Consider the following 24,955-nt stretch of genomic DNA (forward strand, 5'->3'; position numbering starts at 1 on the left):
GGCAGGAGTCAAGGGAGCAGGTAGTTGGTCGAAGGTCTCTTAAGATTTTGTCAAGGCTCTCCTCTGTCATTGGGTTAAAAGTGTCCCATCTGTCTGTCAGAAGGGGGCGAATTTGTGTACTCCTGGTTAAATGATTGGAGACTGGGTAGGACTGCCTGCAAATCCTGGTGGAGGCTTTTAATTTTGTTGGCAAAGTATGCAGCAAAATCACTGCAGATCAGTTTAGACTGGGCAGGCTGGTTCTGTTGTTTGGGGGTTGCAGCAGACTGTTTACTATACCGAACAACTGCTTGGTTGAACTGGCAAGCCTGTGCAATGCATTGAGAGAAATATTGTTTTGTGGTTGCTGTTAAGACTTGGCGGTACTTTGTCGTGTTCTTCCTACAGTTTAGCCTGTCTTCATCCAAGCGAGATTTACGTCATCTCCTTTCCAGTTTCTGTCCTTCGCCTTTAAGGATCCAAAGTTCTGGAGAAAACCAAGGTGAGCGTCTGTTAGTGGGGCATAAGCCATTTTTTAGTGGTGTCATTTTCTCTAAGGTCTTGGCTAAGTGTGTATTCCAAATATCAACCTGTTCTAACATGGTAGTTGTCTTTCATCCACATGTGGACAGTCCAAGGCCTCTAGGAAATTCTCAGCGGTCAGCTTTTTGTTTGTCTCTGATCTCCTTCCAAACTCTGGGAGGTGCCATTTGTTTCAGGAGATCACTTAGGGAAAAATTTAATTAGAAAATGGTCTGACCATGATAGGGGTGTTATTTCAATACTGTTATCCCAAAATTCTGGGATTTCAACCCCTTTGTAGAATACCAGGTCTAGTATGTGACCCTTTTTGTGGGTTGGAGAACTGATCACATGTGTGAATCCTAGTACTGTCATCGTGTCCAGAAAGGCAGCTGTGGTGGTATCTAGGGCTTCGATGTGTAGATTTAAATCTCCCAAGATCACCAGCCTAGGGTAATTCAGGATCACATGAGTAATCAGGTCTAGGAGTTCTTGCACAGATAATGTGTTGTTACAAGGTGCTTGGTATACCATGAGAAACCAGATTGGTTTCTCCTCTTCAAGCTGGATTAAAAGAGATTCTGAATCATTTAGTGTCACGATGGTGACTGTTTCCTTGGCTGTGCTCACCTCACCCTCTGGTGGCCAGAGCAGGTGGCTGCTATGGACTGTCACACGTTCCAGACTTCATCCCAGTCCGGTCCGGATCTTCCGGGCTGCCAGACTTGCTTCTCTTGTTTGTGCCTGCATGGCACCCGTTGTTGCCTTGTGATTCCTGCAGCTGAACTTCAGCTGCTGATGGGCTTTATTAACCACCTGGTAACTTCTGTGTTTGCCTTTGCATCGTCTAAGGTCCCTGGTATGTTGGTGTGCGCTGTTGCACTTCTGGTTATTCTGTTTCTTGTCTGAAATCCTTGCTTGGTTCTAGTCTAGTCTTTGTGTAGTTAGCTTGTACTTTGTTGCTTGTTTTCTAGTCTTGTTTCTTGTTTGTATTTCCTTGTCTGGTCCCTGGTTAGTCTGTGTGTAGGTTAGCTGTTAGTTTTTTCTGCTAGTTCCCTCCTTAGTGGCTGCCTTGGCAGCTTTCTGTTCTTGCCCTCTTGTCTGTCAGTGTTTTTCCCTAGTGGCTGTTTGGCAGCTTTCAGTCCTTGCTGTTACCTGTCTTTGTACCCTTTTCAGTGCAACATGGTGCATACTTATGCATTCACTGCGTGAATTAACTCTTGGGGTTGCAGTTTCAATGTAAACATTAAAAAAAAAAAAAAACTTGCCAGCAACATGTGTAGAGTGCATGCACAAGTAAATTTACACCAACTTCACATGAAGTGTAAATCTGTCACTGGCATTTGCGTTCACAGCCTCTTTAAACACCTCTGCAGCCCTGGGCAAACTTTTTTGCATGGGTCACCCCAGTTCCACCTCTCCCCCCCTCCCTCCGGGGTCCAGTGGCACTCCTTTCCTACCCTGCCAGCCAAGCTGCTTCCTAGAAAAAAAGGGTGTGGTACTGGTAGAGCTATCAGCAACACGGCCTAGACAGCAGCTCTGTACCTTTATACTGTTTCCACCCCCCCCCCCCCCCCATCAGGTAGTAGTGGGGTAGGCAGGTGAAGGAAGCTGCTGGATTGGGAAGAAGGGAGGGAAGGAAGATGCTGGATGGTCCAGCATATTCCTTCCCTCCCTGTGCTCATGGTCTCTTTTACTTATGGGCACCCTTGTTAAGATAAGCCCAAGCCTATAGATATAAGTAACCCTGTTTGTGCTACTGGAATTGGATCTGGAAATCCATTTTATAAAAGGCACATAAGTATCTTTGCTGTCTTTATAAAATGAGTACCTTTTTGCTACTTGGACAAAGGCATCCTCTTATAAAATACCCCGTTAAACAGTATGATCAAGCAATGTGTTCTCCACTTTTAAAGGTTGTCACCAAAAGCGTAATAATGGGTCATGAACTGGAATAGTTATACATTTTTGTACTGTTATTCTCCAACGATGGTACTTCTATGGAAACAGTTCTGTATTATGTGATCTTGTTGCACCATGGCAGAAAGATTCCAATTTCTTCCTTTTATTTATTTTTTTTGTTTAAAGCTTTCCTCATGGAAAACAATGAACATAAGCAATAGCTTTTAGCAACCATGGTCAGTTCCTAATATTAGACAGAAGTCAGTTTAAGGAGGATCGTCTCTCTCCTTTGAAGAGCCAATTACAGAAAACAAAGTAAGCAAGTTAACCTCTTATTTGGGGGTGGGGAAGACAAATTTCATGGAACTATACTATTGGGACTTGCAAGCTACGAGTTGTTTTGAGTACAAAGATGACGAGACACAAACACATTTTAAATAGCAAACCATAAAATATGATGGTAGATGAGAACAAAGTGATGTGGCATTGTGCAGAAAATCGTACGCATATTGAAAACTACATAGAAATTGATTTATGATAACCTGCTAATCATGTTTGTATTATATACATGCTACTGGATAATGAAGTGTTGACGTCATTCTGGAAGGAAATGAAAAACTATACAAAAAGGCTATATCCCTTTGAATGTTTTTCATATTTTGCTGCGGCAGTACATCAGACTTGAATGCAGAGTCGCCCTCCCCCCCCCCCCCCCCCCCCCCCCACACTTATCAACATACCATAAGCCATATCTGTCAGGGAAAAACACTTTACTGGGGGCAAATATACAGTGGAGGAAATAAGTATTTGATCCCTTGCTGATTTTGTAAGTTTGCCCACTGACAAAGACATGAGCAGCCCATAATTGAAGGGTAGGTTATTGGTAACAGTGAGAGATAGCACATCACAAATTAAATCCGGAAAATCACATTGTGGAAAGTATATGAATTTATTTGCATTCTGCAGAGGGAAATAAGTATTTAATCCCTCTGGCAAACAAGACCTAATACTTGGTGGCAAAACCCTTGTTGGCAAGCACAGCGGTCAGACGTCTTCTGTAGTTGATGATGAGGTTTGCACACATGTCAGGAGGAATTTTGGTCCACTCCTCTTTGCAGATCATCTCTAAATCATTAAGAGTTCTGGGCTGTCGCTTGGCAACTCGCAGCTTCAGCTCCCTCCATAAGTTTTCAATGGGATTAAGGTCTGGTGACTGGCTAGGCCACTCCATGACCCTAATGTGCTTCTTCCTGAGCCACTCCTTTGTTGCCTTGGCTGTATGTTTTGGGTCATTGTCGTGCTGGAAGACCCAGCCACGACCCATTTTAAGGCCCTGGCGGAGGGAAGGAGGTTGTCACTCAGAATTGTACGGTACATGGCCCCATCCATTCTCCCATTGATGCGGTGAAGTAGTCCTGTGCCCTTAGCAGAGAAACACCCCCAAAACATAACATTTCCACCTCCATGCTTGACAGTGGGGACGGTGTTCTTTGGGTCATAGGCAGCATTTCTCTTCCTCCAAACACGGCGAGTTGAGTTCATGCCAAAGAGCTCAATTTTTGTCTCATCTGACCACAGCACCTTCTCCCAATCACTCTCGGCATCATTCAGGTGTTCACTGGCAAACTTCAGACGGGCCGTCACATGTGCCTTCCGGAGCAGGGGGACCTTGCGGGTACTGCAGGATTGCAATCCATTATGTCGTAATGTGTTACCAATGGTTTTCGTGGTGACAGTGGTCCCAGCTGCCTTGAGATCATTGACAAGTTCCCCCCTTGTAGTTGTAGGCTGATTTCTAACCTTCCTCATGATCAAGGATACCCCACGAGGTGAGATTTTGCGTGGAGCCCCAGATCTTTGTCGATTGACAGTCATTTTGTACTTCTTCCATTTTCTTACTATGGCACCAACAGTTGTCTCCTTCTCGCCCAGCGTCTTACTGATGGTTTTGTAGCCCATTCCAGCCTTGTGCAGGTGTATGATCTTGTCCCTGACATCCTTAGACAGCTCCTTGCTCTTGGCCATTTTGTAGAGGTTAGAGTCTGACTGATTCACTGAGTCTGTGGACAGGTGTCTTTCATACAGGTGACCATTGCCGACAGCTGTCTGTCATGCAGGTAACGAGTTGATTTGGAGCATCTACCTGGTCTGTAGGGGCCAGATCTCTTACTGGTTGGTGGGGGATCAAATACTTATTTCCCTCTGCAGAATGCAAATAAATTCATATACTTTCCACAATGTGATTTTCCGGATTTAATTTGTGATGTGCTATCTCTCACTGTTACCAATAACCTACCCTTCAATTATGGGCTGCTCATGTCTTTGTCAGTGGGCAAACTTACAAAATCAGCAAGGGATCAAATACTTATTTCCTCCACTGTATACCCAAATAAAACTGAAAACTACTGGATTAAGTATTCACCTTCTTTTTTTTGACACACCCCCCCCCCCCCTCTAAGTCCAGAGAGCATAGCCAATAGTTTTCCTGAATCGTGGCGGATTAAGGAGCCCAGGAAATCCATTCCGAACTTCTGTTTTGAGAGATATTTGTTCAGGGCCCTTGGGTCTAGGATGGGACAAAATCCTCTTGTTTTCTTGATGATCAGGAAGTACTTGAAGCCTGCATCTGACTGCACTGGCCTGTAGCAGGGCAGACAACTCCTATGTAAGTAATGCACAGGAGTGAGCTTAATTTTGATGCTCTCAGTGGGCAATTTGGAGGGACTGTTTCCAATTGCAGTACATGGCATGTCCAGATTTTGAGAACCCACTGGTCCAAAGTTACAAAGGGCCATCTTTCCTGGAAAACAATTCAGCCTTCCTCTTACTGGTAGGCCATCCAGAACATTTACTTTAACTGTGGCTATGCTCTCCTGAAGCCAGTCAAAAGCTTGCCTCTTTAATCTGACTGGGGAGTCAGCTGGGACTTATTATCTCTCTCTGCTGCTGTGAGTGAGTGTGGGAGCTCTGGGTTGTCTCAGATAGACAAGAGGGTGGAGGAAATCTATGCCTTTGAGAATAGTAGGTCCTTCTTTGCCCTCCACTGGAATACCACTGAGAGGAGGATGTTGCAGAAGGTGTGGGCCAGAACAGTGACTCGATGTTATTACGCTTCTTGATGAGGTCGATGACCTCCTCCACCTTGTCATCAAAAAGATTATCACCCCAACATGAGACGTCTGCCAGCTTCTCCTTAACCACCAGTTCTAGGTCTTAGGCATGCAGCCAGGTGAATCTGGGCATATCCAATACCCACTGTGGAAGCATTGGATGCCACACTGAAAGCATCACAGGTTGCCTGAGCCATGTGCTTTCTGCACTCTTTCTGCTTGGCTAGCAGCTGATGGAGCTCTGCAGCCTTCTCAAGGGGTAGGGTGTCTACAAACTCTGTCAAACTGCACACTAAGTTCTGCAAGTGCATGATCATGAAGAGCCGATAAGAACAAATGCCAGAGGCTAGCACAGAATTCTGAAAAGTCTTCTTCCCAAAAGTGTCCAGGGTTTGAGCATCTCTCCCCAGAGCAACAGAGGAGTGAGTCTCGGAACTCTTGGCTTTTATGAGAGCATATTCAGCCACCATAGAATGGTGAAGCAGGAGGAGCTTCTCAAATTTGAGAGCCTTCTAGACTCTCTAAATGGAGTTGGCTTTCTTGTGATAGGCTGTACAGACTGAAGGATTCTGTGCAGAGTCATGTCACAGCTTCCTTTCATGGGGAGGAGAAGGGTCCAATGGGACACCAAGGAACTGCTCCCTCTGAGAGGACCTCTGGATCTTGATCAGACTCCCAGGAGTGGTCTGAATCAGACTCAAAGATGTCTTCTTATGAAGAAACCAGAGTCTGTGCCTGCCTTTGACTACTGGGCAGGATAGGATAATCATAAAAAACAACATTCCAATAATAGTCTGAAGAAGGTCAAGGAGGGGTTGGTTGATCACCACTGAAACAAAAATGGTCACTAGGAGCAAGAGTTGAATTATAATCTTAATGCACACATTTCTCCAGAATCTAAATTCTGGAGCACCATCAAGCTGAATTTTAGAGCTCTAGACAAGAATATGCCAAGTGTGAATGTGCAAAAAATGCTCATGTGACAGTCCTGCAAATCTCTTTAAAGGAGGTTGAGCTGAGCTTGGCTTCCTATTATCCCAAAGCTCAGATAGCTTGGGATATAAAATAAGAGGAAAAGAAATCTATGGGTGCTTGCAACTTCCATGCCTTGGTTCCAGCTGAGCTGGAGGCCCAAAGGAACAGGATGAAACTGCTGAGTGAAGGGGGGTGGGGGGGGGGGGGGGGGGGAGAGAGATTGAATAAATTGTTCTATAACTTACTTTTTAAACCTTTATCATATCTCTTCGAGTTGTCTTCAAGTGTAAGAACCCCAAACTTGTTAGGCCTTTCTTTGTAAGGGAGTGTTACCAATCCCTTTATTATTTGTCATCTTTTCTTGTTCTACTATATCTTTATAAGAAGAGATATCTAAGAAAGAACTGTACACCACTTACAAAGGGAGATTATTAGATTTTTTTCAATCAATGTTCCACATTGAGCGAAACAACTTTGTCTACTGTCCATGACAACTAAGATCTATTTTCTGAGTACTAATTCCTAATGTGGAAATGGCATTATTTACATAAATTCACTTTGCGCATGTCCACATTAAGGTCTTCTAAAATGTTTTATACACTGCTCATTTTAACTACTTAAAATACCTGTCATCTGTAAATATAATCGCCTCACTCAATACTCCCTTTACCAGATCAATAAACATTGATACCAGTTCCAATACATATCCCTGAGGTACTCTACCTTTCGCCTTTTTCCATGGTGAATACCTACCATTTAGTCCTGTTTGTTTCCTTATACAAGGTTACCATACACAGGCATCCAGAATGAGGTGAGGTGGCTAGTGAATTTTATTCTATTCAAAATTTCACTGACCCTCAGATTACCCTCTAAGGCAATGCTTCTCAACCCAGGCCTCGGAACACATCCCGCCAGTCAGGTTTTCAGGATATCCATAATTATTATGTAAGAAATAGATTTGCATACCAAAGAGGCAGTGCGTGCGAATCTTATCTCATGCATATATTCATTGTGGGTATCCCAAAAACTCAATTGGCTGGGTACGCCTCAAGGACTGGGCTGAGAACCACTGCTCTAACGGATACCTTGTAGAATTTTTTAAGCTGCTGGCGATCTTTGACTAAAAGCCAAAGAAATGAAATTGAAAATTTTATAGCCTGACCATAGTATCATGTGATCCAAGAGTGACTCCACTAAAGATATTTAATCTTGGAAGAATCTTTTTTACCTTCTACCAAATCGGAACATTTTGTTGAGAAAGAAATAACAAATACTAGATCAAGGAGTCTTTTTACTAAACAGGACTCGAAAGTGGCTGGCGCTGTGAGTAGCGCATATATTTGCCACACACTCCAGTCATTTTCTAGCGTGGCTGAAAAATGGGTGCAGTCGGGATTTCCCCAATAGCGCATAGCCATTACCACCGGGATCCTTTAACGCCACCTATTTAGGTGGCAGTAAGAGCTCCTGTGGTATTCTGCGCTAATTGGGTAGACGGTAATATGCCCCTGTTTGCACAGGCACACCTACTCTCCACCCCCAGACACGCCTCCCACGCTGGAAAAAAATATATATATTTTCCAGTGTGGGATTATCACATGCTAAGAGTGACACTACCAGGGGGACACCTCGGCGCATTCCACAGTAGTGCTCTCTTAGCATGCGGTAGGCCTACTGTGGCTTAGTAAAAGGGCATCTAAATGAACAAAATTAAAAACAAAAACAAGTTTAGTACTTGCTTGAAAGAGACGTGTTCAATTTGGGTTTTTTAAAAATCTTTAATTGTAAGAAAACATATACTTACATTTAAAAATCCTGTGTATGCCCTCACAGGTAGATGAAATTTAGAGGCATTGGTTATGAGTAATAAATTGTTATCTATATGAACAGCCGATGTGGAAGGTGTGAAAACAAGTGAAAATACATTTCTGGATTCATTGGGTGGAATTAATACAGGCTTGCTGAAGTTCTGAACCTAAAGTGATTTGTAAAGAGCAAAAACATATTTTTAAAATTAAACATTAATAAAAAGGTTTCAATTAATTTTCAACAAAGAAGAAAACTCGGGACTTACTTTAAACATTGCTTTTGCCTCAAGTGGTAACAAAACATCATGAATGAAGACTGAAAAGCTAAATGTATTAGTAAGGATGACAGGATTTTCCACTGGGTCAACAGGACTGTCTCTGATGTGAAATAATGTGGCAGCATGATCAAAACCCAAGTATCTAATGCCAAAGAATACAAAATAAGTATTAGAATACAATGTGTCCACATTTTCTCCCCATCTTCTTCCTTGTCAATTCTGTAAGCTAAGTAACCTCTGATAATGGCAGCTCAGCACAAAATATTTATAAAATGCCATGTAAAATGGCCTGTTGACAGGGCTCCAAAAATAAACTCAAGGCTTATCCATAAGAGGAGGATGAATAAAAAACAAAAGCACACATCAGTGTCTCCCTTGGATGGTAACGTCAGCTTATATCATTCCCTTACACTACTACTTCTGGCCTTGCCCTCCCCCCCCCCCCCCCCCAATCCTTCTACCACTCCCATCCCACATCCTCAGTCATCTCAGAACAAAAAAGAATTAGAATTCTCTGCTAAATAAGCAAGTTACATCAAGGTCCTGGAGACAGAGCTTGGATGACACCAAATCACATGACAAGTCACAAAATAAACCATACTCGTTTTCTAACCCCAATACACACACACAAAAAAAAATTGTCAGCGTATCTTCTAATAAAAGAATATCTTGTAACAACTAAATCAGAACAGGTTCATAAATCTGGTGACTATCTGGTTCTCACCAAGCCTGTCTGGCTGCATGTTGCTCTGTAAGACCAGTTAGAGAAAGAGTAGCAAGGGAATGAGTAAAAAAAAAGGGAAAAAAAACCCCAAGACACATCTCTAGAGAACTTACTTGTTATGACAAAAGGCATATTATATATAGTTTTATCAGGTAGCAACATAGCAAAGGATGGTAGAATGCCCAGTGGGTTTGCACCACTTTGGGTAGATAAATATATACATTACAATACTAAAAACCAACACCAGTACCATGCTATTGAGATTCATCACCAACCAAAATTTCTTGCAGCCTTCTCTAACATTAAAAAACCCTTAATATATTATGATTACAATATTTATTCTAGAGCAAGGGTTCTCAACCCAGTCCTCAAGACATACCCAGCCATTTTCAAGGTATCCATAATGAATATACATGAGATCAATCTGCATGCACTGCCTTTATTGTATGCAAATCTCTCAAATGCATATTCATTATGGGTATCCTGTAAACACTGGATGGGTGTGTCCTGAGTACTGGGTTCTAGATATATGACAGGCAGCTTAGAAATCAATGAAATGAAATTCTATTCTTGAGAGGAAATGTAAAAAAAAAAAAATAAAGGGAGGGGGGAACCTCCACTTGTGTTTTTATGAAATGCTGGATTACTCCTATTTCAAACTGTTTACATCATGCCTTGAAATAAAACAATGTATTTTTGCTCCAGATCTGAGCAACTTACTTTCAATTACTTGATTCAAATAACTTCTTATTGAAAGGCTTACATTTTGATTAAATATGAGTTTTCTCAAATTCCAATAAAATTTAAATCAATTTATGCTAAGAGCAGGATCCCTTTTTATGCTTTCCAACATACAAAATATTGAAAACAATTCTGTACAAGGGACATGCCTCTGTCCGTTGCAAAAAAAAAAAAAACCAAAAAACCAAAAAAAACTCAGAAAGATATCAAATTTAACTTGCTCAAACAAAATGGAATATCTCAGACAAATCTGAAAATCAAAACATCCAGTCATTATTTTTCAGTAACTCTCCCAAAGAATCTCAGATGTATCCCTATTCACGTGTATGAATCCTTTTCTTTCATTGCTTTCTAACATTTGAATTTTTAAACCAGAATATTTTGTGTTAAAGCATACTGTTTCACTTTTTGTGGCTGATTTTGCCTGCCTGTTAAAGAGTTTTATGTTTAAACAAAATCAGAAAATAAGCAAAAAAAAAAAAATCAAAAAAATCTTCCTGAGATAAAATGACAATTGAAGTACATAACAGTTATATTTAGAATGAGCATATCTCTCTATATAAAACGCACCTCCAACGTTCTAATGAAGCTTTCACAAGTCCCAACGTTCTAACTGCATGGTGGTGAAATCACAATTTGCCCATGAGTGTTTGCCCCGCCCTTGCGTCAAACGTGATGATGTTGAGGGCGGAGCAATGGCCCTCAACCAATCGCAGGGGCAGACATCGATATACACCACTACGAGCCAGGCAGGGGGAGGAGTAGGGAAACACATGGAGCGTGTTTCCGTACTCCTCTCCCTGCCTACGAAACAACTCACAGAGCCCCCCCCCCCCCCCCCGCAACACCCAAGCCCCTCCGCACCGGTGCATCACACAAGCCCTCCCACCCTCCCCAGCGCAACACCCAAGCCCCTCCCCCCCGGCGCATCACCCAAGGCCCTACCCCCCCCCCCCCCCCGGACACATCAACCCTCTCGCCACCCGCAGCCGCCAATACTACCGCTGTCCGGCCGCTGCTGCTTCTCCTCTTGAGCAGCAGCGGCGGGCCGGTACAAAAACAAAACAGAAAAAAAAATTAAAACTGAAACACGGATCCGTAGACAGCCAACTGGCATTGGCTGTCATCTCTGCAGCCGCTCCTCCTATCCCCTGCACGTCATTGCCCCTGGAGGAAGACCCCGGAGGAGCGCAGCAACGTCAGAGGGGAGAGGAGGAGCGGCAGGACAGACAACAGCCAATGCCAGCTGCCTGTCGGAGCCTTTGCTCTAACACTGGCTCTTTGTTTCTGGGCTGTGGGAGTACATGGAGGTATAACTTCAGCTCTCAGGGATGCAGTCAGGAGAAAGCATGCAGTGAACATGCATGCAACAGAAATAGAGCAGAAAAACATAAGAAAAAAATACAAAAAAAACCTTGGAAGGTGCACAGGTATTTGAACTTGCTCAGCACGTTTCGGTGCTGCTTGGGACCCTTTGTGGAGAGTTTTGATTGAGTTGCAATGTGTTGCTACTCTCCTCCTCCCCCTTTCCTTGCCCACCGAGCTCGGATGGCCGACAATAACCCTGGATCAAGGCGCCTCCTACCCTCCCACACCAATCAGCAGCCGTCCCAACAAAGCAGCCCAAGGGGGAACACGAGGGTCTGCTGCTGGTCATCTCGGATCTGCAGCTAAGCGCGTGACAGGTAGTAAACAACGCCATGATTTCCATTAACTCTTTCTCAGCAGAGCAGGGATGACTGTAGCACTGCAAAGCACAGGAGAGCCCAACATGGCAGGAAAAGAGCAGAGCTAGGAGGGAAAAATCATTTCGCTGCAAAATCTAATGAAGCCCTTCTGAAGTACAAGGATTAACTCTTCTTGCAACCTTTTTTACGTGATACACTGAAGTGCTATTTTACATCTGCTCCCCTCTCTTTGGCTACAGTTTGCATTTTGGCTCATGTGCTATCCAACTTTTCTTTTTACAGTAAATGTTTTGCTAACTTAAATAATTTTGCAAACTGCAACATTGCAGATATGAAATAATTTCTGACAGAAATGTGTTGCAAAACTTATGCAAACTTTAAACGCTCAGACATTTACACTTCTTGAGCAACCAAGCTCTTTCAAACCTTGGACTGTGAGAATGTCTGCTGTGTATATTATTAACCCTAGAACTGAAAATTGCAGGAAACGCTGACATGGAGGCTAAACAGAAATATGAAAATACTTTTCCTGGAGGTCCAAGATGGTAAGAAACTCTCCTGGTTGCACCAATGCCACCACTTCCATGCAGAAATGTTGGCATACTTGATATCGAGGACAAGGTGAAAGAGAGCACCCTTTTTGGGGACCATGAAGTAAATAGAATAGCACACCAACCCTTGTCTGAACAAGGGACCCAGTGAATTGCCTCCAAGTGAAAGCTTGCAAAATCTCTTGAACTGTTTGAAATTTGTCTGCAACTTTAAAAGGGGATACCAAGAAAAAAAAAATCTTAGAGGACAAGCAAACTAACTTGTACCCTTCTCTGACCACATTCAAGACCCACTGATCTGAGGTGATCTTGGTCCACTCCTCAAGGAAGTTGGAAAGGAGCCCTCTGATGAGGACTCCCTAGGAATGGGCCTACAGATCATAACTGGGGTAGGCTGGACAGAAGAAACTTCTAGAGGTGAAGGCTGGGATCCTCCTGTCATTCTGAAAGGACTGCTACCATTGAGGAAAATGGGATTTCTGTAAGGAGCCGGACTTCCCAGGCCTGTAATGTCAAAGCGTCCTGAAATCTAACCTACGCCAGGGTGAAACAGAATGTAGCCTTAAGCTTATCCTCGGGCAGGCACTGCTCTTTAGAGTCTCCCAAGTCGTTAATTTTCTCCCTCACCAAAAAGGACCTTACCACGGAAGGGCAATGTTGCTAATCTAACCTTCGAGGCAGCATACGCTGTACAATGACAGAGCCAGAACCCAACGCCTGGCACTTACTAACAACATCTCTTTAGCTGAGGCACACAGCAAATAGAGCAACAAATGCACTAGACAGGCTAAGCCCATTTCTAAGGAAGGCAGACACTGAGTCAAATCATCAGACCCGGCCTTTGGGACCCAACTCAGGCAGGCCCAGGTCGCATAGGAGCCACAAGGCTGCTATTTCAAAGGACATCTAAAAGGGATGACTCCAGCTTGTGGTCCTGGATATCCTTAACAGCAGTACCACCTTCCAAAGAGAGGCTGGACTTCTCGGTTACTGCCATGACCAGGACACCCACCCTGAGCAACTTCACACTGCATCTTTAAAAAGCTTGTTAAATCCTGGCTTTTTAGTCAGGCTTCCCCCCCCCCCCCCACATAATGCAGGACATATTTTCCATAATTTTCCTTTTTTTCTCGCTCTCTTTTTTTTTTTTTTTTGCTCTTTGAGCTTTTATTGTACACTGCTTAGCTGCCATCTGGCGATTGGCAGTACATCAAATAAAAGAAAATAAATAAAATATATAAATTCCTGAGCAGGGAGAGGATAAAGGCGGGACACAGCCCTTGCCACTCGCAGACTAGAATCAGGGGTATCCCACTGGGCCGACCTGGCCGCACAAATATGAAAAGTTACAGTGACAGACGACATTGGATGGGACGTAGCCTCTGAACTGAGGGGTTCTGAAGACTGAATATTAAGGATTTCAAGAGCCTCAGAGATAATGAAAAGAAGCTCCTCCTTACAAAACAACCTGCCTGCAGTAGGGTCTTCACTTTCTTAAGAGGGAATTTCGCCTTCCTCCAGGGAGTCCAAGAAAGAATGGCATGAAGCTTCCGAAAGAGGAACATCAGGGCCATAGTCAAAGAACAAAGATTTTATCCAGCTTCTTCTGTGCTGCCAAACGCAGCCACTTAGCATGTAAGCCAAAGAAAGTGCCTGAGGGTGAAAGTCCCTGAGGGTGCAAAATCTGTGAGGACAGTGGCCACTTCAAAAAAGCCTGGCGCATGAAAAACACAACTGAGGTGAAAAAGGAGTCTCCACTGTCAACTGACTTAGCTCCCCTAGGGAATAAGGATTCTCCATCTGTGATCCCATGCTGACAAAATCCCCCTCCAACTGCAACTTTTCTACCATGGGCACAGTCAAAGAGTAGGCCGGCAGATCAAACATTACCAACCCAAACATGCGTTCTGACTGCAAAAGCTTGGGACCTGCCAATATTTCAGCCCACCTGACCCCCCCCCCCCCCCACAGCGGCAGACCTTCCAGAACCAGATTCGGTGGGAGAAGAGCAGGAGGAAGAGGGGGCCCGACTGCAAGTGGCGCAGAGTCCCAATGATGCTCTCCGACCCCCACATCAGGGAGCAGCAGTGTTTCACTGTCTCTACGGAAGCTGCCATAAGCAAGGTAAAAACTTACAGTTTGAAGCTCAGAGGATTGCCACTGGCAGAGGCACAAGCTACAAACATTTGTGGTGTTTATCACCGAGCAGTTCTTGAGTCATTTCTGACACACACTCCTGCCGCTGTTTTTTATTTTTATTCTTTTTTTTGGGGGGGGGGGGGGGGGGGTTTGCTACTTAAAGAGGCAAGAGATTTTCTGGTGAAATAAAATAGCGTTTACTCTTTTTTTTTCCCAGCAGATGAAGCAGGCAAAGAACAGTGGGGTAGGAGGGACCTTATACCACCCGGTGTACCTCAAATGCCAGCCCAAGTTGAAGCAATACCTCTTAGCTAAACTAAACCTGAAGACCAGGGTAGGAGCAAGCACCCAACAGAGCTGCACAGGATATAGCCATCCACCTGCTGAGACTGAGATCTACAGAATCCCGAGTGGTGTAGAACAAGTAGAAGTAAACTGATATTTTACTCGTTCCAAAAGTACAAAGACTAGGGGACACTCAATGAACTTATATGGAAATACTTTTAAAACAAATAGAAAATATTTATTCACTCAACAAATAGTTAAGCTCTGGAACTCTTTGCCGGAGGATGTGTAACAGCTGTTAGCGTATCTGGGTTTAAAAAAAAGGCTTGGACAAGTTCCTGGAAGAAAAATCCATAGTCTGCTATTGAGACAGACATGGTGAAGCAACTGCTTGCCCTGGGATTTGTAGAATGGAATGTTTCCACAATTCGGGTTTCTGCCAGGTACTTGTGACCTGGCTTGGCCACCTTTGGAAGCAGAATACTGAGCTAGATGGACCACTGGTCTGACCCAGTAAGGGTACTCTTATGTTCCTAAGTTCTTATGGTAGATGGGCATAATCCGCAAGTGTCTGGCTTGATCTGTGGGACGTTAATAGAAATTCTCATTTGTCCTTCCTTGAGGATATTGTGGATGAGAACGGGAATGACTTCCACTGGTTGACTGAGAAATTAGATGTCCCGCATATTTGTACTGGGTTCTTCCTCCTCTAAAAGGATATAAGATAGCTTCTACCATTTCCTTGATAAAGTCAGTGTAACAGAGTTTCTCCATGTGAGACCTTCCCCCTTTTCTACGGAGCAGGATCTCAGTGATCCTGTTTTACTTCTCATTTCCCAATCTGTAGAGAAATCATTAATATAAATAACTGTGTAAATCTATTGGATCATTGGATACAGGGGTACTCAATCAAAAATAAAACTAGGTTCTTAATAATATGTTAATCTGACAATATTTGGAATGACACTATTCATAGGTTAGAAAATTCTAACATTAAATTTGAGTTGTGCTCAAAAATGTGGAGGGTACTTTTAAATAGTACATTAGCACTTGAATCACAAGTGAATGCAGTAATTAAAAGATAACATAAGAACATAAGAATAGCCATACTGGGTCAGACCAATGGTCCATCTAGCTCAGTACTCTGTTTGTCAAACAGTGGTCAAGCTAGGTCACAAGATCTTTTTGTGCTATTAAGAAAATTACAGAGGATAAGGAGCTTTGTTGATACTTCAGTTTTTTGAATAGCTCTCTAGCGTTTATTGCTATCTCAACTGGACTACTATAATGTCATTGTCACAGGATGTTCTAAATACCTTCTCAAAAAGCTACAATTCAGAATATGGCAGATTGTTTGATATATTCCGCTCGAAGGTATGATAAAAAGTCACACCTCTGTTTATGGATCTTATGTACTATGGCATTTAAAATAATGTATGGGAGGGTTCCTTTATACATGCAGAATATATGCATTCCAAAAGATGATAGGAATGATATGCTAAGAAATTCACTTTTACTGCATTTCCCAGATCCTAAGCGGTTCGGTTCTCAAAGGGTCTTAACTTTAGGGTTTCAGTATCAGACAGCCTTTATTTGGAATTCATTGCCTCCACAAATAAGAATGACAACTAATTACCTAAGACTCCATAAAACTTTGAAATCATTCTATTTTAAGAAATATCAAGAAGTGACACGATAAAAGTCTATTGACATAATATATTATTCCAGGGATTTTGGCTTTCTTAAAATGTACTCCGCATAGTACTTTTTGGTATTTGTGAGAAAAATGTAGCAGCAGGAGTCATCAATCTCAGTATCAATCAGGGTGGTATCTTCTATTCTTTCTGTTTCAGTGGGCAGTACCACCACTCAAAAAAGAACAATGTAGCCTATCTTTTCAAAATGTTGAAAAAACATTGCCAAGGCTCAAGAGCCTGAAACACAGAGTCTCTTTCACAGCAGTCAAAACATTTTGAAAGGACAGGCTACATTGTTCTTTTTTGAGTGGTGGTACTGCCCACTGAAACAGAAAGAATAGAAGATACCACCCTGATTGATACTGGAATTGATGACTCCTGCTGCATTCTACTGAAACACAGCCCACTCCTGGAGGCCCAATGTGCTTTGCTCTTTGGCTTAAACTACAAACATCAAACAGGATGTAAGGGATGTCGTCACAGCCTCCATAGGTGCTCAACTTTGGAAGTGATGAGATGCTTCAATATGAATGCATTCCCAGAGTTCAGTACAGCTTCAGGATTATAAAGGTCAATATTACCAATGCCAATGAACCTGGCTCAGATTTAAGAGAACAACACACCTTTTCAGATGCTCTTTATGATTATGAAGACATCGTTGGAACCCTTTGATAGTTGTCACAATAAGGGACAACATGCCTAGGCCCCAGACAATATATTGTAGGTGTCAGTATCTGGTATTATGCTCTTTGAAACTGTTGCATTTTTTCTGCTTTGGGGACATCAGCTAAGATACAGCAGACAGTGAACTCAAATTCCTCAGTGTTAACAGATAATCAACAGATGACATTTGATGCTCTAGAACCTTAACAGTGTTAGAAGAGGAAGCAGACAAGAACCAATGTAGAGAATTGCAAAAACAACCCCCCCCCCCCCCCAAATTTTAGGAAATGTAAGTTACCTAATATACTCTGAAGGAAAGGTGATCAATAGACTTGGGGGGATTGGGGGGAGGTGGACTGAGCTGACCTGGTGCCACAGCCTTGAAACACCACCCCTGCAAATTCTCAGTAAAGCATATTTGAAAGATCTAATAGCTTATGATTTACTGCTCTGACCCTGTGCTCCATCAGATGACATATATATGAACACTGTGTATCCTATTTGTCTTAGGTTAATATACTCTATAGTTTCTAGACTCAGACAAATGTCCTAAAAAAAACAAGAACACCCTGAAGTGCAGCTGTACTACTGCAAGACAAGGTCAGTGCAGGGGCATTAGTCATCCCTGGTGAATCTTCAGCCTTACGCTTCCAATTTAACTCAATCATAATCACCTCAACACCCTACTTCCCAAATGATCCTGTAAAAACACACTAGATAAAATTTGTACACATTATTTTGTGTATATAAACATGAAGGAATTTCCAAAATTCATCTGCCTGGGTAAACAGGCTACTACTATATCATTGTGGTAAAATGATGTCTATTTTCAGCTGAAGTGGTTGTCGGGATGTATTGTTTTGCCATGATTGTAGAAGCTCTTTGCCATTCACCTGAAGCTCCCAAAAGAAACTCACAAGGTTAAGAATGTGAAGAAGATAAAGTGCTGGCTAGAATTAGATAAAAAGTTGACGCAGTAATTGAATTACAACAGTACAAGTGTACCAGCATTCAATTTCAGTCAGTCTTACCCTTCTAATACTTCTGCCTGATAAGGAATTTCCAACTTAGAATAACTCTTCTCTTTTGCTTTAACAGTTATTTTTCCAGAAAACTGTGATGCTCTCTTTGCTTTTGAAGCTGTAATGCAGACAAAGAAAAAGGATGGTTAAAAAAAAAAACCCCAAAACAAAAGTACACTATTTTCTTAATCACATGAATACAATACTAGCACAAACATCTCGTTTCATCATGCAATCCACCAACACATATATAATGAATTTTTAACATTCAAATAAAACTTCAGCGACAGTTATATACAATAACCCAATCTTGACCAGTTGACAAAACTAAAATTTTCTAGCAAAGGATAATGGTCAGCTGTCAGCCATGCAAACTTACTCTAAAGCATATTACACCTTCCTCTTTTGTTCTTAGTTGCAAAATATAACCAAATTAAGACTGTAGTCCATACTAGAAAACTTGCTACTTTCCCCTTATCTGTCAATGTACTAGTCTTATATTTCATGTTGGCTGACCTTACTTTCTTTTCTAGAGTTTAACATAGCCATACCACTAGTCTATGCAAGTCTGATAGCCTTTTTCCTTTTTTTAAACTCATAGGGCACTTCTGTGCAGAATTTTATGCTCTTCTCCATTACGCTTCCTTCTCCCTGCCCCAATCAGGCAGCAGGAGGATGCAGCGCACATCAGGTCACATCCTCTCTCTGCTGTCCTAGGCCCAACTATCTATTAGAACTGTATGGGCCTCCATACAGCCACATTTCAAAATAAGTAGTCAGCGCTATGATGGCAGAAAGGGACTACACAGTCCTGTGCACAGCCATTCATCACCACCTCCTCTCGCTGCGCAATTGGGGAAGGGAAGGCAAACCAAGTTGGGGTAGGTAACTGGAGAAAGGTGGTTCTGGAGCAGGCAGGGAAAACAGCATGCTTAGGGGTGTACCCATGTGGGTGAGGAGAACAAGCAGCTTGGGGTATGGAGGGGCGGGGTTAGTTGAAGGAGAGGATGAGGGTGGCAGTTTATGAAATGTTATTCAATAAATATTTAAACACAATTCAACATATAACAGAAAACTTAAAAAGGACTACCAAAGCCTACAACACATCCTATACAGTGCAGCATAATATATATTCCAACCCGGAGAGAGAAGGCTATTAGATTGTAAGCTCTTTGAGCAGGGACTGTCTTTCTTCTATGTTTGTGCAGCGCTGCGTATGCCTTGTAGCGCTATAGAAATGCTAAATAGTAGTAGTAGTAGTAGTAGTAAAGAGATACTCTCAACACAACAGTATTAGTCCTCAGGTAGAACTGACATTTCACTGAGATGGACAGAAAAGTAAACAAAGATACAAAGTAATGTGCTTTCTGGAATGATGCACATGTATGTTAAAGGCTTCCTTTGCTATCTGAGTTCTGTATAAAGTTACTATTAGGAAAAGCCAATTCCCAGGAAAGGCAGGATTGTTTTGAGAGGACTAATATCCTGCTGACCTCAGAGAACACCTATTAGGGATAAGCAACTTTGCTTCTCCAAGAACAAAAAAAGATATGTGGTTCTCTAAAGTAAGAATCCCCAACTACAGGCTACCCTTGACAAGACAATGGAAAATCAAGAATTCCAACAAGCAAATATGTTTTTGTTGGCAACAGATTTTTTTTTCTTAATGACAGCATCCTGGAAATAATAATCACAGGACAGAATGATCAAATCTGTCATATTAGAATTTCCTCTCCAAAGTGTAACATGATGTGAATGCATAGATAGAAGTTCAGTCACAGCCTTACAGATCTCTTCCATACAAGCTGACCTCAGATGGGTCACTGATACCACCATGGCTTCAACGTTCTAAGCCTTGACAAGTCTAACCAGGGGTCAAATCTCCATGGGCATAAGACAAAATTATGCAATCTGCTATTCAATTGGCAGTGTGATTGGCTATAACAGTCTCCAGTTTCTTGGGGTTAAGAGAAACAAAAAGCTGGGAGAATTTATATTGCAAGTTGTGCAAGGTACATTCTTCTTCACGAACATCTGACCTTTGGAAAACCGTTGAAAGTATGATTGGTTAAGTTGGAAATCTGACCTTGGGCACGAATTTAGGATGGGTGCAGAAAACTACTCTATTGCTGAAAAACTGAAGGGCAGTTTACTAAGGTCTGGAATTTCCTAACACTGCACTTAAAAGTAACTGCCACCAAAAGTAAAACCTTCCAGCTTGGACCAGCAACTCAAAGAGAGATTTCATCAACTGGGTTAGAACCACACAAAGGTTCCAAGACACAGGAGGCCTGATGAGAGAATTCAACAGCAGCAATCTTTGAAATTAAAAATACTGCAGAGAAATGGGTTTACCTTTTGTTTGGTGGTGACATGCACCCATCAAGGTGAAGCTTTGCCAAGTTTAGTTTTTCACAGAGGTATTTATTTAGGGCCATTCCATGGCAAACCTCTTCCGTCTAAAATCACAAGACCAGGGATCCCTCCTAGTAGCCAGAAGCACGTAAGGTATGTTATCAGATTCAGTGAACTGAATGTTATCCACATGCCACTCAACTCTTCAACTCAGTGCGATATGGGGATCAGGGTTGGGGCAGATTGGTTTCCCAAAGGAAAACTCCCACAAGAGCAGGAACCAGTTGTCTTAGCCAATAAGGAGCAACGGAGCATAATATCCTATGTCAAATGACATTCTTGAGTTTTCTTTAGCTATAACATCAGGGAACGAGCCAATCATCTATCACAAAATGATCTAATCACTGGAGACATTACTGATATCAAAATGATATAAAGGGGTATCAGATGTGGCAAGAAAAAAACATCTTATAACACATTCATCTCACGTTATCTCATCAATTCATCATCACTGGAATTCTTCAGAGCAAGTACTGGTCTTGACAAAACCACCTGCTGTGCTTGGTGTTCAAAGAGGGAGCAACTTTTATCACATGCAAGTTGTATGGTCAAGAGGACAGACAGTATGCATTTTGGCACAGGTAGCGAATGATACATACCTGTAGTAGGTGTTCTCCGAGGACAGCAGGCTGATTGTTCTCACGACTGGTTGACTTCCACGGCAGCCCCCACCAACCGGAAAAAAAACTTTGCGGGCAGTCCCGCACGCAGGGCACGCCCACCGCACATGCGCGGCCGTCTTCCCGCCTGTGCGCAACCGTTCCCGCTCAGTTGAATGACAAGCAAAGGAATGAGTAAAACGCAACTCCAAAGGGGAGGAGGGAGGGTAGGTGAGAACAATCAGCCTGCTGTCCTCGGAGAACACCTGCTACAGGTATGTATCATTCGCTTTCTCCGAGGACAAGCAGGCTGCTTGTTCTCACGACTGGGGTATCCCTAGCTCTCAGACTCACTCAAAACAAGAACCCAGGTCAATTGAACCTTGCAACGGCGAGGGCAGAACAGAAATTGACCTACGAAGAATAACTAACTGAGAGTGCAGCCTGAACAGAATAAAATCGGGTCCTGGAGGGTGGAGTTGGATTCAAACCCCAAACAGATTCTGCAGCACCAACTGCCCGAACCGACTGTCGCGTTGGGTATCCTGCTGGAGGCAGTAATGTGATGTGAATGTGTGGACAGATGACCACGTCGCAGACTTGCAAATCTCTTCAATAGTGGCTGACTTCAAGTGGGCCACTGACGCTGCCATGGCTCGAACACTATGAGCCGTGACATGACCCTCAAGAGTCAGCCCAGCCTGGGCATAAGTGAAGGAAATGCAATCTGCTAGCCAATTGGAGATGATGTGTTTCCCGACAGCGACCCCCTTCCTATTGGGGTCGAAAGAAATAAACAATTGGGCGGACTGTCTGTGGGGCTGTGTCCGCTCCAGATAGAAGGCCAACGCTCGTTTGCAGTCCAATGTGTGCAACTGACGTTCAGCAGGGCGGGTATGTGGTCTGGGAAAGAATGTTGGCAAGACAATTGACTGGTTAAGATAGAACTCCGACACCACCTTTGGCAGGAACTTAGGGTGAATGCGGAGCACTACTCTGTTATGATGAAATTTGGTATAAGGAGCATGAGCTACCAGGGCTTGAAGCTCACTGACTCTACGAGCTGAAGTAACTGCCACCAAGAAAATGACCTTCCAGGTCAAGTACTTCAGATGGCATGAATTCAGTGGCTCAAAAGGAGGTTTCATCAGCTGGGTGAGGACGACGTTGAGATCCCATGACACTGCAGGAGGCTTGACAGGAGGCCTTGACAAAAGCAAGCCTCTCATAAATCGAACAACTAAAGGCTCTCCAGAGATGGCTTTACCCTCTACACGGTGATGGTAAGCACTAATCGCACTAAGGTGATTCCTTACTGAGTTGGTCTTGAGACCAGACTCTGATAAGTGCAGAAGGTATTCAAGCAGGTTCTGTGCAGGACAAGAACGAGGTTCTAGGGCCTTGCTCTCACACCAAACGACAAACCACCTCCACTTGAAAAAGTAACTCTTTTTAGTGGAATCCTTTCTAGAGGCAAGCAAGACGCGGGAGACACCCTCAGACAAACCCAACGAAGCAAAGTCTACGCCCTCAACATCCAGGCCGTGAGAGCCAGAGACTGAAGGTTGGGGTGCAGAAGCGCTCCGTCGTTCTGTGAAATGAGAGTCAAAAAACACTCCAATCTCCACGGTTCTTCGGAGGACAACTCCAGAAGTAGAGGGAACCAGATCTGACGGGGCCAAAAAGGCGCTATCAGAATCATGGTGCCGTGGTTTTGCTTGAGCTTCAACAAGGTCTTCCCCACCAAAGGTATGGGAGGATAAGCATACAGGAGGCCGTTCCCCTAATGGAGGAGAAAGACATCCGACGCCAGTCTGCCGTGTTCCTGCAGTCTGGAACAGAACAGAGGCAGCTTGTGGTTGGTCTGAGAAGCGAAAAGGTCCACCGAGGGGGTGCCCCACTCTCGGAAGATCTTGCTTACCACTCTGGAATGGAGCGACCACTCGTGCGGTTGCATGACTCTGCTCAGTCTGTCGGCCAGACTGTTGTTTACGCCTGCCAGGTATGTGGGCTTGGAGAAGCATGCCGAACTGGCAAGCCCAACGCCACATCCCGACGGCTTCCTGACACAGGGGGCGAGATCTGGTGCCCCCCCTGCTTGTTGATATAATACATTGCAACCTGATTGTCTGTCCGAATTTGGATGATTTGATAGGACAGCCGATCTCTGAAGGCCTTCAGCGCGTTCCAGACCGCTCGGAGCTCCAGGAGGTTGATCTGAAGATCTTGTTCCTGGAGGGACCACAGTCCCTGGGTGTGGAGCCCATCGACATGAGCTCCCCACCCCAGGCGAGATGCATCCGTCGTCAGCACCTTCATGGGCTGCAGAATTTGGAATGGACGTCCCAGGGTCAAATTGGTCCGAATAGTCCACCACTGCTGCGAATTGCGGCAACTGGCAGACAGGCGGATGACATCTTCTAGATTCCCGGTAGCTTGGCACCACTGGGAAGCTAGGGTCCACTGAACAGATCTCATGTGAAGGCGAGCCATGGGAGTCACATGAACCGTGGAGGCCATATGACCCAGGAGTCTCAACATCTGCTGAGCTGTGACCTGCTGAGACGCTCTGGTCCAGGAAGCATGGGATAGAAGATTCTGCGCCCTTGCTTCGGGAAGAAAGGCCTGAGCCTTCTGAGAATTCAGCAGAGCTCCTATGAATTCCAGAGATTGGACTGGCTGGAGATGGGACTTCGGGTAATTTATCACAAACCCCAGCAGCTCCAGAAGGTGAATAGTGCACTGCATGGACCGAAGCGCTCCTGCCTCTGAGGTGCTCTTGACCAGCCAATCGTCGAGATACGGGAACACGTGCACCCCCAGCTTGCGTAGATACGCCGCAACCACCACGAGACACTTCGTGAACACCCGTGGTGCAGAGGCAAGCCCAAAGGGCAGCACACAATACTGAAAGTGCCGTGTCCCCAGACGGAATCTGAGATACTGTCTGTGAGCTGGCAGTATCGGGATGTGAGTGTAAGCGTCCTTTAAATCCAGGGAACATAGCCAATCGTCTTTCTGAATCATTGGCAGAAGGGTGCCCAAGGAAAGCATCCTGAACTTCTCTTTGACCAGATATTTGTTCAGGCCTCTCAGGTCTAGGATGGGGCGCATCCCCCCTGTTTTCTTTTCCACAAGGAAGTACCTGGAATAGAATCCTTGCCCTTCCTGCCCGGGTGGCACGGGCTCGACTGCATTGGCGCTGAGAAGGGCGGAGAGTTCCTCTGCAAGTACCTGCTTGTGGTGGGAGCTGAAGGATTGGGCTCCCGGTGGGCAATTTGGTGGAGTGGAGACCAAATTCAGGGTGTAGCCGCACCGCACTATTTGGAGAACCCACTGGTCGGAGGTTATAAGAGGCCACCTTTGGTGAAAAGCTTTCAACCTCCCCCTGACCGGCAGGTCGTCTGGCACGGACACTTTGATGGCGGCTATGTTCCCATGGATCCAGTCAAAAGCCCGTCCCCTACTTTTGCTGTGGAGGCGTACGGGGCTGCTTAGGTGCACGCTGTTGACAGGAACGAGCGCGCTGGGACTGTCCCTGTGCCTGAGGAGGCCTTCGGGCCGGCTGGATGTACCTACGCTTGCTGTAGGCGTAGGGTGCGGCCTGCCGGGCCCGGGAAAAGCGTCCACCTGCAGAGGTGGATGCTGAAGGCGCCCGGTGGGAGAGCTTGTCGAGAGCGGTTTCCCGCTGGTGTAGTTGGTCCACCAACTGCTCGACCTTCTCGCCGAAAATGTTATCCCCCCGGCAAGGGACATTGGCCAGTCGCTGCTGGGTGCGGTTGTCCAGGTCAGAGGCACGCAGCCAGGAGAGTCTGCGCATCACTATACCTTGGGCCGCAGCTCGAGATGTCACATCA

General features: G+C 44.2%; 1 protein-coding gene across 1 annotated transcript in view; it reads right to left on the reverse strand.

The window, feature by feature from the left end:
• TMEM131 (transmembrane protein 131) overlaps window positions 1–24,955 on the reverse strand; it is a 489,982-nt gene that overhangs the window by 135,477 nt on the left and 329,550 nt on the right. Inside the window, exons 13-15 of the mRNA XM_030201383.1 lie at window positions 18,094–18,202; window positions 8,563–8,716; window positions 8,293–8,463 (exon numbers count right to left, since the gene is read on the reverse strand). Coding sequence (XP_030057243.1) covers window positions 8,293–8,463; window positions 8,563–8,716; window positions 18,094–18,202 — 434 coding nt within the window. The remainder of the gene's footprint in view (window positions 1–8,292; window positions 8,464–8,562; window positions 8,717–18,093; window positions 18,203–24,955) is intronic.

The sequence above is a fragment of the Microcaecilia unicolor genome, chromosome 4 (genome assembly GCF_901765095.1).
Source record: "Microcaecilia unicolor chromosome 4, aMicUni1.1, whole genome shotgun sequence".
NCBI classification, from domain to species: Eukaryota; Metazoa; Chordata; class Amphibia; order Gymnophiona; family Siphonopidae; genus Microcaecilia; species Microcaecilia unicolor.